The sequence below is a fragment of the Diachasma alloeum genome, unplaced genomic scaffold, assembly GCF_001412515.2.
Source record: "Diachasma alloeum isolate Michigan unplaced genomic scaffold, Dall2.0 Dall_scaffold_00294, whole genome shotgun sequence".
In the NCBI taxonomy this organism is placed as follows: domain Eukaryota; kingdom Metazoa; phylum Arthropoda; class Insecta; order Hymenoptera; family Braconidae; genus Diachasma; species Diachasma alloeum.
The window spans coordinates 413,873-430,193 of NW_021680433.1; the positions used below are offsets into that span (position 1 = coordinate 413,873).

General features: G+C 35.2%; 2 protein-coding genes across 3 annotated transcripts in view; one reads left to right on the top strand and one right to left on the bottom strand.

Moving 5' to 3' along the window:
* LOC107039125 (lysine--tRNA ligase) overlaps nucleotides 1-4,403 on the bottom strand; it is a 13,558-nt gene extending 9,155 nt beyond the window's left edge. Inside the window, exons 1-4 of one of the 2 annotated variants that reach the window (XM_015258596.1) lie at nucleotides 4,312-4,399; nucleotides 3,909-4,104; nucleotides 3,057-3,195; nucleotides 791-1,486 (exon numbers count right to left, since the gene is read on the bottom strand). In XM_015258596.1, the coding sequence (XP_015114082.1) occupies nucleotides 791-1,486; nucleotides 3,057-3,195; nucleotides 3,909-4,027 (954 nt within the window). In that variant the 5' untranslated portion in view covers nucleotides 4,028-4,104; nucleotides 4,312-4,399. Of the gene's footprint in view, nucleotides 1-790; nucleotides 1,487-3,056; nucleotides 3,196-3,908; nucleotides 4,105-4,311 lie in introns of both variants that reach the window. The other variant, XM_015258597.1, reaches the window with a different exon arrangement.
* Nucleotides 4,396-10,267, top strand: LOC107039126 (protein PIH1D3). Its single transcript, XM_015258598.1, has 5 exons — nucleotides 4,396-4,479; nucleotides 6,003-6,238; nucleotides 6,660-6,862; nucleotides 8,522-8,649; nucleotides 10,025-10,267. Exons 2-5 carry the CDS (start codon nucleotides 6,127-6,129, stop codon nucleotides 10,152-10,154), a joined length of 573 nt encoding a protein of 190 aa, XP_015114084.1. The 5' UTR covers nucleotides 4,396-4,479; nucleotides 6,003-6,126; the 3' UTR covers nucleotides 10,155-10,267.
* The last annotated feature ends 6,054 nt before the right edge of the window (nucleotides 10,268-16,321 follow it).

Here is a 16,321-nt window from a genome sequence, read left to right on the forward strand (position 1 = left end):
GGGGGGGGGAGGGCAAGTGTTCAATTGAATCGTAATCTCAATTTGTTTATTTAATTGTTCGATACCTATGATTTTTTTCACTTTCAAAATAGGAAACATGTATAAATTTTTTTTTCAATTTATGAATCACAAATTTTCGCCATGAATGATTAATTCTTCATTCGTAAACGTGAGAAATATTGCTCTTCAATTAAGCGTATCTAAGTATCTTTCCAGTTTGGTTCAGACCACACTACAAATTCAACCATTTTCAATCATCAAATTTGTCAATTAAATTACGTGCAAAAAATTTGGAAAAAGTCATGATTTTGAACAAATGATTTTTATGGTGAAAAATTGATTGTTTATAATTTATAAACAATAATTTATAAATTATAAATTATTTATAGTAAGTACTCGTAATTTTCGAAAATTGCAATATTATAATTATTTCATCAATCTTCCTCAAAAAGTAAACTTTATAATTTTTTTTCAGATTTTTTAAATGTTTTCTAACGGTTCTATAACGAGATTCAAATTCAGACATGCAAAATTACAATAATGGAGATAATCTCATAATTCTAGCTGTTAATTCTAATCACCCGTGCCCGAAGAAAACCTTAGTAAACGCAATATTAAGAAAGCAGAATTATTCTATTTTCCTTTGACCTAAATGATTTGGACAATTATGATTCGTTTATTCATGTTTCATAGAATGGCATTCAATTCTCTTTTGTTTGTTAGGCGGCCTTCATGAAAATTCGACGCAAGACGATTGTATTCATAAAAGTAGAAAGAGTTATTATTTTACCTTCAGATACAACTCCGGGGCAATTCTCATGAACAGATCCATATTCAAATCGTTGTGATGAGTGACAAAGGGCTTGGCAGTGGCTCCACCAGCTATCATATTCATCATGGGAGTCTCAACCTCCAGGAATCCCATGTCATCCAGGAATTTCCTCACATAAGCGATGATTTTTGCCCTCACGTGGAACTTCTGCCTGACTGAATTATTCAGGATCAGATCTAGGTATCTCTGACGGAATCTCGTCTCCTTGTCCTTGAGCCCAAAGTGCAGGTGTGGCAGTTGATGCAGGCAAGGACTCAACAGCGTGATCTTACGAGGGAGAATGGAGAACTCCCCCAGTTTTGTCTTTGTGGGAACACCAAGCACCCCCACAATGTCCCCACGACCGATTTTCTCGTTGTCAGAGAGAAAACTCTCTTCGTTCTCGTAATACTTGGCATTTGCCATTATCTGCACCTTCAGGCCCTCCCCCCTGAGGTCGTAGAAGATGAGTTTAGCACCTGCTCTTCGGATCGAGTGGATCCGCCCAGCAATACTGAGGACCTCATTCTGCAGGATTTCTCCCTCTTTTACCTTGTCCGAGAACTTCTCGATAAAATCCTCCAGGGATGAGGATACGTGGAATTTGTGGGGATAGGGACTATCATTGGACTCCTTCAGCTGATTTATCTCGTGGGAACGGAGTTTAAAGTATTCCTGGAAGGCAGAATAATTGTCTTATTATGAAAGAAATTTTTAGAACAAGGGAGATTCATTTTTCAAGGGGAAACTGCTATGAGTTTTAAAAGTCGGGGGCTATTGAAATGAGATTTCTCATGCATTGAAGATCGATTATATGTCTAAAAACCAATAATTAGTGCAACAAAAATTGTTTATTGTTCATTTTAAAAATAGTGCAGGGCTTCCAATTTTTGAGCTACAAAGGTTTTTTTCAAAATTTTTGAAAAAATGTGAGCCAAGACAATTACGAATTATTAGTATTAGTATTCTTTCAAATATAAGTTTTGGATTTTTTGGATTATATCGACCCATTATAATCCAAAAAGTCAGAAAATGCAATTATTAGACCGTCTCCATACATATGTGTATATTTACTACACGTATGCACGTGTGTAGAAAAGTTTTTCTTCAATTGTTCGCTAATGAATGGATGGAATTGAATCTTTTTTCAAATGTAGGTATTGTTGAGCCCTATCGATCGCCATGAATTAAAATTTAATTCATCGATTAGTTTTTTTAATTTTTTAATTTTTTCGAAAATCGGTTGTCCCACGATAACTAAAAAATGTTCTGAATTAATTGAATGATGGCTTAAAAAAAAATTTTGGATGTCCCTTTGACCGAGTTCGAAGATGAAGGCGACAGCAATAATCGGTATTTTCGGATTATTCGATTGAAATTCAGCATCACATTTTCCTTTTCCTCTGGACTTTGGATTTTGCTGTTTTATTCATTTTTCCAATTAACCCATCGACAAAATCTCATTAATTTTTCATTTTACTGAATGGAAAATTATTATTCTCATCAGTACTCCCAAGAATAAAAAGAAGTTAATAAAGAAAATATGTAATAAAAAAATTTTTTTTTGCTTGAATTGCGTCAGTCTTTTTTTTGACGGTTTCATTTTGCCCCACTCTCCTTATACTATATACAATACAAGCACGATTTCCCACTTGTTTCAAATTTTTCTCACCCAATTTAATTGACAAATTCAATGATTAAAAATGGTTGAATCTATAATGTGGTCTGCACTAAACTGTAAAAGGTACTTGACTATTCTTAAATCCAGTAACTTCTCCGCAATTACCACCGATTATTATTTCATAAAAATGCCTATTCACATACAAAATTCATGCCCTGAATAAGTGATTACCCCAAAGTGGTCGTATAAATGGTGTTCTGTCACTCTCTCAATATTAAAAAGATGAGAAATGGTTTTCAATTAATATATTCACGTCAGAAATATTTGACCCAATTAAATCGCAAGAATAACCAGTGATAAAGTAATAACCAGTCTCTAAAGTGAGAGACTGGTAATTTGCATTTTAAATATGTATCTCTCCAGAAACTACGAAAGCCAAACTTCTCTGAAATTAGTAAGTTATAAAAATATGTAAAAACCAATTGTTTCCGCACAGAAAGTTCAATAAAAAAGCATTAGTGAGTCAAGAACTGCTGTTTATGCAGTTAGAAATGTCAAAATGAATGGGAGGAACTGAGAATTGTTTTTAGAAAAATATAAAACAATGAAGGAATTGTTCCTTACGTTCGGACTGATGTCAACATTATTCAGTCCATCCTTCTTATCGTTACTTTTGGCATCACTCTTCTCAGCAGCGACTTTTGCCTCCTTCTCCGCCTTCTCCTTGAGCTTCTGCTCGGCTTTGAGCTTTCGTTTCAGCTCACTGCAACGATAATTAGCTATTAAATCTCCTTGAACAGGAATCTACAAGAATTTACCTTCAGAAATGAGGTGATAAAACGTAACTGTTTTCTGTCAACAGTTTTTGTTGATTTTCTCGAGAATTATTAGTTCTTGGAAAAAAAAGGGTCTGAATCTTTTTTGTAGCCCTGAAAATTTCCGACAAAAAATGTCCTATGGTATTTTTTGCTAAAACCAGTCATTATCGAGATAATGACCCAATTCTCATGACAATTAAATAATTCTCAATTTATTCAAAGCTTCGATAATTCTGGAAATATCTCGAGAACAGTTGTTCTTAGGAAAAAATCCATCTCTATATCTTTTGTTGCCTTGAAAATTTCCAGTAAGAGATATCCTGACATTCTCTCCTAAAACCACTCATTATCGAGATAATGATACGATTCCTCCTGATGATAAAATATTTTCACAATTTACTCAACTCTATCAATTAATTTTAGAAATATCTCGAGAATCGCTGCTCCCAGGAAAAAATACCATCACACCTTTTTTGTAGCCTTGAAAATTGGCAACAAAAAATGTTTCATAACATTTTCGTCAAAACCCACCGTTATCAAGATAATTCAACATTTAGAAACTGAGAAAAATCAAATTGTTTTTTTGTTAATTTTTATCACTTCACTACCGTCTAAACTCATTTCTCCGTCTTTTCAATTTTTTCCAAACGATACGCACTTGAATGCAGGTCCACCCACCGAGATATGACGCAATTTTAGACATTCAGTGCTCGCACACGAGTCCGGAAATGCCGGTGCCAGGGTGCAAGCCAGATGTTTGGTTATCCGTCGTAACATTGTTAAAGTCAAATCAATTGTTGCCCTTTCCCTCGAAAAAATCCATGGATTTTGATTTCAATCGAATCTAAAGAACTCTACGTCGAACGAATAATGATCACCGAGTGGATGAGCATTGTTGTAATACTAGTTATGCACTAAAAACGTGGGAGACACAGAAGCTAAATTTGCATCACGAGGAGGTTATGAGTGTTTACTAGGAATTGGGCGGTGAGAAAAATTGAGGGGGGGAGGGAGGAGCCTTTCGGGGAGATTAGGACGTGATAATTTCAGGTGTTACTCACTTTTTGGACAGTTTTTCACCCGCCGATTCTGCCATGCTGATATATTATTTTGTGGAAAGGACCTGCCGAGTTGAAAAATGAAGTGACGACGGTCTCAGACAGGTGGCGCTAGGTTATACCTAGCGGGGATTTTCGAATATTCATAGGTTTTACACGACGATAATCCAGGTGGAGAGATGATAAATTATTACATAATAACAATTGGATAACATTTTTAGTCTCTAATTCTCAATTTTTGTCATTTATTCTATTCATTAGATCAAAAGACAGAAATCGAATTTATGGGTATTCTTCTATCATTCGAAAAAATATATCGATTTTAAAACTCCGCAAACACTGAAACATTATTTTTATTAGTCTTGCCGCCCACTGCTTTTTTTGCATTTTTTCAATTTTTTACCCTTATTTTGACCCTTGTAGCCCTTCATTTAGGAGTCTTAATTTCGAGTACCAAATTTTTATCACCGGAAGTCGATTCGGATTTTTCTAATATAGAGAGATGATAGAAAATTCGAAATTTGCAAAAATTACTACTATCGCCTTCATCTTCGAACTTGGTCAAAAGGGTACCCAAACAAATTTTTTAAGCCATCATTCAATGAATTCAGAACATTTTTTTTAGTCATCGTGGGACAAACGATTTTTTGAAAAATTCAAAAATTGAAAAAATTATTAAATGAATTAAATTTCAATTAATGTGGATGGAGAGGGCAACAATGCCAACATTTGAGAACAAGAACTAATTTAATTCCATCGATTTCATCAAGAAAAAGAAAATTATGCAAGAAAAAATAGCAAGCTGAAAATTGCCAAAAATAAAAATTCTCCGATTTTTGATGATTGTTTTTGTCTGTTCATTGTATAATTATCTCATTTGGGTAAAAACGTCCGAAGATCTTTTTTGTAGAAAGTCAAATATTCTACAAAAAAGATGTTTTGACATTTTGTCCTGAAAATAGTCCTTATCAAAGTAATTCGGTAGCGAAACGGTAAACCGGGTTAAGTCGATTTTGACTATTCGCCATTTTTTGACAAATATCTCGGAATCCAAAAGAGATAGAAAAAATTTTGCTATATCCTTTTTTGTAGAGTCAATTGAGGGTGATAAAAAAGTTCGTGAGAAAAATTTTGCTATCTCTCTTAGACTCCGAGATATTCATCGAAAACTGACCAAAAGTCAAAATCGACTTAACCCGATTTACCGCTTCGCTACTGAATTAAAGACTTTGGAATAATGAGAATTTTTATGAAAAAGTACCATCAAACCGTGATAATTAAATGATTAACATGTTTGTAGTATTGAATTATGTAATATTGCTCCATTCTGTTATCACTAATAGTTGAATTCTCTCAGTAACGATTCAATTCCGGAAAAAACACACGGTCCATTTGTAAATGTTGCAATTCTCAATAAAAAATTCTCTAATTTTTTTTATCATGAAAAATATTTTTTCCATGTTGAGAATGGGAGTTGTAAAATTTTGTATTTCTGTTTGAATTGATAAGTATCTTTATCTACTGAGATAAAAAAATTGGAGGAAAAAAGAGAGAGTTGTTCAATAATTTATGTAATTGAAAAACATTTTTTTTCCAATTTAATTAACGAATAATTAATCACTTCACATGAGAATTTTCATAAGATTGGATTGATTGTATTGAGATTTCATGTCGAATCGTTACCCCTCTCCTAGTGTTCTAGGGATTATTCGTCACCATGACAACAGCACTCGTTGTATCAATCCAACCCTCTGAATATAAATACAAATTTATATTCACGTTGATATTGAATAGTAAACAGAGATTATTTTTGTGGAAATGGACGGGTTCAGTTACTCCGATATTAAAGCTCTCCAATCGTTATTAGTGCCGGAGAAGGATGATTCTGACTCTGATGATGACCTCGATCAAAAAGGAAAATACAAATTAGGTATTAGATCCAATTTTTATCATTAAAAAAAAATCATGTTTCCAATAATTTTTATCAAAAATTCCAATCGCAATTAATAAAGTCATGAAACTTGACGAACTTGATTGAACTCGTTCAAAAATTCTGGTTTATTCATCATGAGAGACAAAAATCATTCTCATAATTTAATTTTAAGAATAAATCGAAATTATTAATGATTAAAAATTTGGCTCATTCTCAAAAATTTCAAAATTGAATTGTAATAGTAATTTTCGTTGATTATTCTAAATGAATTCTACTTTTTGAATCAATTAAAAATTTTTTTTTCCGGGGTGAACTTCCCCACAATCTCAAAATCACTTCTACAGTTGCTTTGTTCAATTCATTTTAATTTCCATCTATCAAAAATATAATGACTGAATTATTTCAATGTCATCATAAGGTCCTGGACACATTGGACCCCCGAAAGATTCTAAAACCGCCGAAACTGATCCCCACAAGCCCCTGAAACCGGTTGGCAATGACATTTGGCATCAATCGGAAATATCAACAACACAAACCACCGAGGTTTCGGACCCGAGAGCGCAACCGGAATATGAAATTAAGTTCAAACAGGCAGTTACCACTGAGGACGTATTTCTTGGTGTTAGTACCTGCAATTATCAACTTGTCTTAATGCCTGAGCACATATTTCAGACGAGTAATTAACACTGGAGAATTTATTTTTCATCGTTTGTGTCAAATATTGAACGTGAATTTGCATTTTAAGTTGCGAAAATCAAATCTGGAGACAGTGAAAATGGGAAATCATCATAAAATAAGTGGACAGTTGCATTTTTTTCATAAAAAATAGTTATTTTTGTTAATACATTAGCAATTTTCTTCCGAATGGATCTCCTTTTTTAATTATTATTTCACTATTGTCTTCTATTTTTTCATATCATACTACTATCATCAATTGAAATGTCATCAAAATTTCGCGTATTATTATGTTCTGTCAAATAATTCTACATTCAGACCCTCTCAAGACTCAAATTCTTTTTCAGTCCGGGTTTAATCAAGGTTCAATCAAGGTTTAATCAGTGGATAGCCGAGATTTAATGAGGGGTTATTCAGGATTTAGCCAGAGTTTAACTCAGGCTTTGTCAGAAGTTAGTTGGGACCATGAATCAATATGAATAAATATTCAACATAACAAACTGGTACCTGAGTTTAACAAAAATAGAGAGTTTTACATAAAAAGCCCATAACGGTATTGTGTAACTTGATAAGCAATGATGCTGTTCTCACCACTTTTCAACTTGATTAAGAAGCCATTGAAATATACTTTTCATATACTAATCACGAAAAACCCGATTTTCTCCTTCAAATCACATCAACAATGTGCTGTAACTCAACAACAAATTGTGCAACCCCCATCATATTCTGATAGAATCCAGAGGGTATTGTTATTAATTTTTTGCGCCAATTCCATTTTGATAACAATTTTTTCAGTGATTTTTGAAAAATCGATGTTCGAAAAAATGTCAATTTTTGCGAATCTGTATGAAAAATTGAATTTTTGTCACTCCGGCCGTAGGCAGATTCACGGACGCGGAGCGTCATGCCCAAAAATATTGTTCGTCATACGGCCAAAAAAAACTTTTCTGACGAATATGATTGCAGCCCTCGCGTTCGGCTCGTGCTGCAAACCTCATATTCGCCAGAAAAGGTTTTTTCGGCCTAATGACGAAATATACTATTTAATTGGTGTCAATGGATAGAGTTCATTAAATCGATATTCATGCACAAATTTATGGAATCCGATTGATCTTTCATACGGAATACATATAGACGGACATCATCTAAAAATCGTACATTCGAGCTTTTCAAGCCATATATAGTTGTTTAACACAAAAAATTGGAAACTTGAATTTGAGGGATTACGAAGCTTCTACTCGGAAACAAAAAGCCCTGTGGAATATTAATCGGATATTTTCGTTTGAATCTGGGGAGTTGAGTTATTTAGACACAGTTCTAATTAATAATGCATCTAAAGCATTATTAATTATTAATAGTTAATAATGCTCCTAGTGAAAATCGTCCTAGTTATCACCTCTCTGCATTATTAACTATCTTGTCCTGATTTTTTCCATGAATTTCGTAGATTTTCTGAACAGCGAAATGATTTGCAGAACTATCTCGAGGAGAATTTCCCTATTTTTATTGAATAATGAGATATTGATTAAAAACTTCCACTGGGCTACTTAATTTTCTTTTATCCACTGACGCGGGACTCTTATTATAAATTATATGGATTTGCAGATGGGGTTCAAGACGCCTGGGTCAGCGTCCTGTGAGTGGCTGACGATTTCCATTAAAATGCCAGGGGAAATGAGGGAAAAAATGGATCTTAATGTGGAAACTGACTCTGTGGATATTCGAAGTCCCAAGTAAGAATCAAATAATTATTTTAATTTTTGCTTCTGAATATAAGCTTCGTAATCGATCAAATTTTAGGTATTTATGGCCACGTGGCCATGTAGGCGGTAGGGCGGAGGGGAATTGATTGTTCTCTCGCAGAAAACCAATTGGTGAACAAAAAAACTGTATTTGAATTACAAATTTTCAATCTATTTCGACCATTTTTGTGTTCGAAATATTTTTTAAAATGACTTTTCCATTTTTTCCTTACATATTTCAAGCCTCTTTTGTGTTTCTAACTTGTCTTTTGGATAATGAGAAAATAATTAATATGGATAGAAAAAGTGATGTCATGCCGTTCGAGGTACAACTTGGTAGCACTGATTCATTCAGCTGTTATGTTCTTTCCCATAGCGAAATGTGTCATCACAATTCCATTCGCATTTGCCGCGCTTACCCCTCTACAATTTCTAACCTCGACGTTGTCGTTATTCCAAGTTACGCACGCAGAAATCCTATGTTTCATGAATTTTTTCATTATCCCTTCTAAACAATTTTCCTAGGCCACTTGGATTATTTTTTTATGTTCCTCCATGAAAGCTCCACCTAAATGCGAAATCCCAAGAAAATGACGACTTTTTTTCGATTTGTAATATTTTTTTTCGAATTCCCATAAGAGGCCGTGTTTTTTTTATTGTTATTTTACATCGCGTCGACTCGGTCCAGTATATTGCGATGGTGATCAAGACTTTAAAAATGGTTGGATCTCACCATTTTACCTGGACGGGATTTGAACTCGGAACTTTGCGCACGTGAGGCAACGACATTACCCACTGCGCCCGGCCGTCGGGCAAGAGCCCGTGTTAATAGTATATTTTCCACCAAGGGATGGAAAATAAAGGAGTCGTGCCCACGTGCAGAATTACCACCCGAGCCGAAGGCGAGGTAAGCACGTGGGTAAGGGTCCTTTATTTTACCTCCCGTGGTGAGAATGTTATTTTTCGTCACAGCGTAGGCGGAAAAGCAGATTTTCCTCCCGCGAAGCCATGGCGAAAAATGCATTTTTTAGAAAATTTTCGGTGCTTCACGCATTCTCCTAGGCAATCGAGGATTTAGCATAGGGATTTTGAAAAAATCAAAGAATGTATAAAAAAATTTATCAATTTCTTTACTTTTTTTCGACCTCCCCCGACTACGCCATAAATACCGTAAGTTTCGGATTTGTTGTGTTACATCGACCCATTACGGTTTCAAAATATCGAGAAATATGAACTTTGGATTCATTGAACATTATCAATAAAAAAATCACATGACCAAAAAAAATCATTGTGAATTTTTCCTATTTTCATCTTGAATCTTTGTAAAAACTAAATGAAATTGAATGAATAAATTCCACTCTTTCAGATATCGACTCCACTTGCCCACCCCCCACTCAGTCGACCCGAATACCTCTTCAGCGAAATGGCACGAGGACTCATCAACTCTCGAGTTGAATCTAAGAATGACCCGAGAGCTGGACGGTGTGAACTTTTAACTCCCCATCAGGTACCGAATGTTTTCCAATTAAACGTTCGACGTGAAATTCCCCCGATAACAGCGTGAAGAGACTAGTAAAAAAACGTTCAAAATAACGAATAAAATAGAATTCAAAAAATACATCTCTCGAGCTTTTCCTAATTAAACACACCACTGTGACGAGCAATCAATTAATGGCCCCCACGATGCTCCTATTGATCGTGAATACAGTTAAACCCACGTCGACTTGGAATTTACACGTCGATAATTTCTCCTTTATGTTCATTTCAACTTAATGAAGTCACAACAAATAAAATGGTTGGGGCAGTTTATTTAATAAATCGAAGAGAGTAACACAGGATGAAGATGCCTTGAGATGGATCTTCACAGATAAGATCCAAACTCGATGTTGATAAAATGACTGTCGTTCCAAGGGGCTCCTCTCGATGTTCAGATCATTGACAAAATAAAGGGATCCGAAGGGGGATCCGCAACAATATAATTCTGTGTTTAGCATATTACCATCTCGTATTTTCAGCACCAAATTAAGAATTAAAATTTAATTTGGAATATTGAGTAACAGCTTCTTGTTATTCATATCAGAAATTTGGTATTTGGATATCAATATTATTTGTTCAAAGTGAAAAAAATCAATTTCCATTTTTATTTTATTACATTCAGATTCTCCGATCCTTATGATCAAAAATGTGAGATGATCTCATAATTCTAGTTATTAATTCTAATCAATCTTGTTTGAAAAAACCTTAATAAACACAATATTAAGAAAGTAGAATTGTACCATTTCTCCCTAACCTAAATGATTTCATAGAATGAAGAATACATAATTTTGTGCATAAACTTTAGAAAATTTTACCCAATTTATTTCATGTGCACAACAAACATTACATTGAGTACAACTGTGAACGTTTAAAAAACTGATGCGCACGTTTCATTGAATTTTTACACTTGTGCACAAACCTAAATGTTTACAATTATTATCTGCATGAATGTTTAATAATTGAATTATTATCTGCATTATCTCGACCCTGTAGAAATAATGATGGATAAAAAAATTCTATTTTCTACGCGAATGATTTATCCACTGGAGTTCATGACATTTCCTGGCATAATAATCATTTTAATTAGTCAAAACCATTCAAAGACTGACGAAAAATTATTTACACCAATGAAAAATGAGAAATAATTGAAACACGTTCATCACCTTGCAATCCAACAATTTTACCTCCGAAATTTTTTATCAGAATAATTGAATGGAGCCTCGTCAATCCCCTGAAACGTTAAATTCGGGCTAGATTGATGCTTCGTTATCTCCCCTATTTAGTTGTGCCCATTGAACCGCAGTTCAGCGATGAAGGCTGGTGAAACTCGCTCGCTCAGGCCGCATTTGAAAAAAAAGGGGGGAGAAAATTACAAAATTCGTGCTTTATCCGGGATTTTTTCTCCCTTTTTCTTTCAGTTTCTACTTCCTTCATGACAGAGACTATCCACTATAAATTTGTGTCAGTTGGTGCTCACATCAGATGAAAAGTGGGAAAAACAATACAATATGGTTTCAATTTTTTTGATGAATGGGATTGATCGATGGGGTTTCGATTTTTTAGAGGGAAAGTTGAAAAATATTTTCATGAGATTATCTCGGTAATGAGATCCTTTAGAAGGAACTTCATAGTCATTGGGTAATGTGCACGGTTTTTTAGAAAGAAATTCAAGTAGACAGTGTGTGAATTGCACGGAGACAAAATTTCAGAAAAAATTACGTTGTTGATCGAGGAAGTTCTTCCTCACGGTATAGTCATCTCCATATTGAGTAATTTTCAGCGAATTTTCCAAATTATTTTTTCGTAGAAATTCTCAAAAAAGTCTTTGTTTTTCCCAAAAATCTACGATTGAATGTGTAATCGATAATAAACACTCACTTCAATCAATCGTCCTCATTGCATCCATTCATTGTCGTAAAATGTATACGGCAAATTGGACGATTTGCACCATGACTATCATCCAGTCTATTTGCGGTTGAACGAATTAGCCATTCAATCAATTGCACTGCAATGAAGTTCCAGTTGTGTAAGCACTCGAAAAGTCAATAGCAACCTCGAAGTTTACCGCAACTTCAATTAAAGTTGAACGATTGTAGAGCGATTGTTTCGTCTTGATTAAAAACAAATATATAAAACAGTTATATCGAGAAAATTAATGGAAAGAAGTGGGCAATTGCTTTCAATTGTGTCAATTATGGTGCCTGTTTTTGCTAATGAATTAGCAATATTCTTCCGAATGGATATTGCCTTTTCATTGAACTTTGCCATTAACTGATGATATACGTCCCCATAAGACCCTCATTACCTTTATCATCCTTATCACCCCTATGACCCCCATAATACTCTCATAAGACGCTCATATTCAGGCGTCGCTGAAAGATCAGGGGACGCTACCCATAGCAACCCCCCATAACAACCCTCTAGTAACCACCCATAGCAACCCCCCTAGCAATTCCCTATCAACCCCCCTTGCAACCCTCTTAGTAATCCCCCTAGCAACCCCCTAGCAACTCCCCATAGTAACCCCCCTAGCAACCTCCCTAGCAACCCCCCTCATATGACCCTCATAAACCCCCATAAGACTCCCATAAGACTCTCATATGACACTCATAAACCCCCATAAGACCCCCAGAAGACCCTTATATCGCCCCCATAAATCCCCGTATGTCCCCCATAAAACACCCATAAGATCCCTATAAGACTGCCATAAACCCCCATAGACCCCCATAAGACTCCCATAATATCCCCATAAAAGCGTACCTTGCGCCAACCTTGCGCCAACATTACGCTGACATTGCGTTAACCTTGCGCCAACATTGGACCAACTTTGGGCCAAATTTTTGAGAATAATTCAAAAATTAAAAGCGCAATCGACACCATCTTCGAACTCGGTCTCTATAGCATAAAATAGTATATTTCGTAACGAGCTAAAAAACATTTTTTCACGAGTTACGAACAATATTTTTCATCACAACGTGGCGGAAATTGGACTTTTCATCACAGCGTGATGAAAACGTATATTTCTAGCCCAGATTCGATTGATTCAGGTAATTATTTTTGAAGTAATAGTGAAAAAACTGAATCGGTCACATACACACATACACACGCACATATATACATACATACGGAGAGGGTCTAAAAACATCAGATTCGTACTCCTGACCCAAATTAGTCATCTTCACGAAGAAAACGGGAAACTTAAATTCGGAGGAATACAATGCTTCCATTCGGAAGCAAAAAACGAACGGCCAAAGCGAATATCAAGTAAAAACGCAAAAAGTTGGAATTAATATTTTTTCTTTAATAAAATGTGTGATTTTTTTTTCTTTTCTCGTTGTATTTGAAAAATTGACTGTATGAAAATGTTGTGAATTGAGAGGCCATATTTACCCTATAAATTTTTCAGAACCCAGCATGAAAAATGATGTAATGAACGAGTGAAACTTCCTCCAAGTCTTTAACTAGTAGTAAAAAAATTTCGAATTCCCATTAAATCAGTTTCCTAGAATACAAGAAAACTTCTCAAGCGAACCTTCCTTCCATTTATTCGAAGTAGCCCTCCTCAATTCGCAATTAACGAGGGATCGGCTTAATCAATCTCCGGGGAAAGTCGTTTCATATCTCCATTGTTTTTTTTCTTTTATAAAAACCCTCGCCTGTAATAGTCACAGTTTCAAACTTTACAAATCATCTAACTTATTCCAACGGAAAGAGTAGTGTTGGTTATTACAATACAGATTAGCAAATGTCCAAGAATATTGGCAGTTAAATCATAAATCATAAATCATAAATCATAAATCATAAATCATAAATCATAGACGGGTTGGTCAACACCATCTCATTAAATTTTCGTATGGAGAAATTATATCAGTGCGGCCGAGAGAAATGGAGTTATGGGTTTCGGTATGAATGAGACGATTTTTTCAAACAATGTTATAAATTAATGAACAAAGATATAATTGCTCCCGGTAATCCACCTCACTTTATTGTCGTCACTGGAGCGGAAATAGCGTTATGTGTAATATAACGACTGCGAGGTGTATGGAGGTATAACTTCATTATCCCCTGCCTAGGCGATTTTCTCAATAATTTTTATAAAATGAATGAAATGATAGAATTCGGAAATTCCTCACGTATTGACCTTATGTCGTCCAAAAGATCTATTCTAATAATCTTCTTATAAAAGAAAAAATTATGAAATGTCCCTATGGCAATCAAGATTAAGTGGGATGCAGTCAAGGCCTCGAGAAATATTTCCATTGACGCAAACAATTTATAATCCATTCACCGGATTGTGATATTAATTTTCTACAAAGACTTCTGCGTCTCAGGTCAACTGATCGAGATTTGAGGAGTGATTCATTTGAGGGATCAAACGAGCTGTCTAACAAGCCCCAAATGACGCCATTTTGACTTGTTTTTTTCTTCGAGTGAACACGTGACGCGTAATGGCGGTTACGCGCCTCCACGACAGGTCAATTAATTCACACATCAAAGATAACTGGAAACGCGAGGAATCACGCAATGGCAATGATTTACAACGGGATTTGTAATCTGTGGGGGATTGTTATCTGCTAATGATCCTCATGACCTTTAATTTTCGTATTGAAAAGGTCGGAGATAATTAGATAGGAACGAGTAACGAGGATATTGCGTAAACCGGCGATTGATCTCTAGTCGAATCAATTATTAATCAATTTCAGTATCATCATCGTCGAGATGAAAAATATTGATAATTATCAATCGGTAGATTATTGTTGATTCACGAAGAACATTTGTCCTTGGATAAACGAAAATTTTTGATTGGAGATACAATGTGACGACTTATTTCACCTTATTATTTCTCTAGATACAGGCGAAACCATTGTTATTTTCCACGATATACTAATGCGATTCTACTAAAAAATCGTGATATGAATATTTAAAGCAAAATGCGTTGGTATTACTCTAGCAAACTACCTCGGTGTTACTCTTGACAAGAAGTTTCCTTAAATATGATTATCAGTTTTTGCTACTTAATTATGAAAAATGGGGGAGAAAATTCATTTTATGCCACTCATGCCTGAAACCGGCTGGATTACACACTCGACGCTTCGCGTCTCGTGTCTAATTCAGCCGGTTTCAGGCCTCGTGACATAAAATTTTGTTCAGTACTTGTTGGGAAATTTCGTCCTTAACGTGTGTGGTTACATCACTCGCCTTCGGCTCATACTGTAAACCCCACACACGTTAAAGACGAAATTGCCCCACACGTGCTGAAATATACTATTTTTCGATACCTGCCTCAAAAGTACACTTTTCAAAACGGTTTAGTGTGCGTAAAGCGGTTGTTTTCTGCACAGGGAGCCTATTTTTGAGTGGATCGGAAATATTTCCAAGTTCGAAAGTGGCTCCGCCGAGAGGCTATTCACAGGCGTAATCGTGGTGTCAATCGCTGATGTAATCAATTGTAATCCCAGTGAAATCAATGTAATCATTGTAATCACATGATTACCATATTTGTAATCAAGTTTTGGTAATCAAGTGCTAATCATTTGTAATCAGTGTAATCTTTCGTAGTTGCTCCTAGTGAGACCGTGAATTTTGTTTTTGAATTTTCGAGCGCGCCATTTCTACCAACAGTAAGTCTCAGAGATTCCTGGATCAATTTTTCTTGCAATCCCATAACCCTTCATAACCCTTTTTATGAATTTAGAGTAACCTATGAAAGAGAGTGCGGTCGGACCGTACATCACTGTTGCTAAGCGTTGTTGGTGATTGTGATTGGCGGTTAGTTAACAATGGATGGGAAAAAAATTATTATCATCATTAGTTTCTATTAACTATTCGTCCTGGATTATTACCGCGCACCTGGAAATTGAAATACAATGAAGTCAAACATTTAAAAATTTGCTCCTCTGCTGGGGTTCGATTCGGGGTCCTTCTGATACGTAGACAAGCGCGCGATCCACTGGGCTACCCGCGACTTCTTTGGATGATACATTTTTTTCGGGTATAAAAATTCAACTTGTGTTAGTGTTATTTTGTTGATATCCTAATTAAACTTCCTGAACTTGAGTAAATGATAGGTCCGATGGAATTATGAGTTCAGAATCGATTGATTAATTAATTATAGATAAGGATAATA

Bases quoted from the DNA above. Each gene is read 5' to 3' on its own strand.
- LOC107039126 (XM_015258598.1), top strand. From the start codon at position 6,127: ATGGACGGGTTCAGTTACTCCGATATTAAAGCTCTCCAATCGTTATTA. The intron at 6,239-6,659 runs GTATTAGATCCA...TGTCATCATAAG, and splicing joins AAAAGGAAAATACAAATTAG to GTCCTGGACACATTGGACCC. The intron at 8,650-10,024 runs GTAAGAATCAAA...CCACTCTTTCAG, and splicing joins GTGGATATTCGAAGTCCCAA to ATATCGACTCCACTTGCCCA.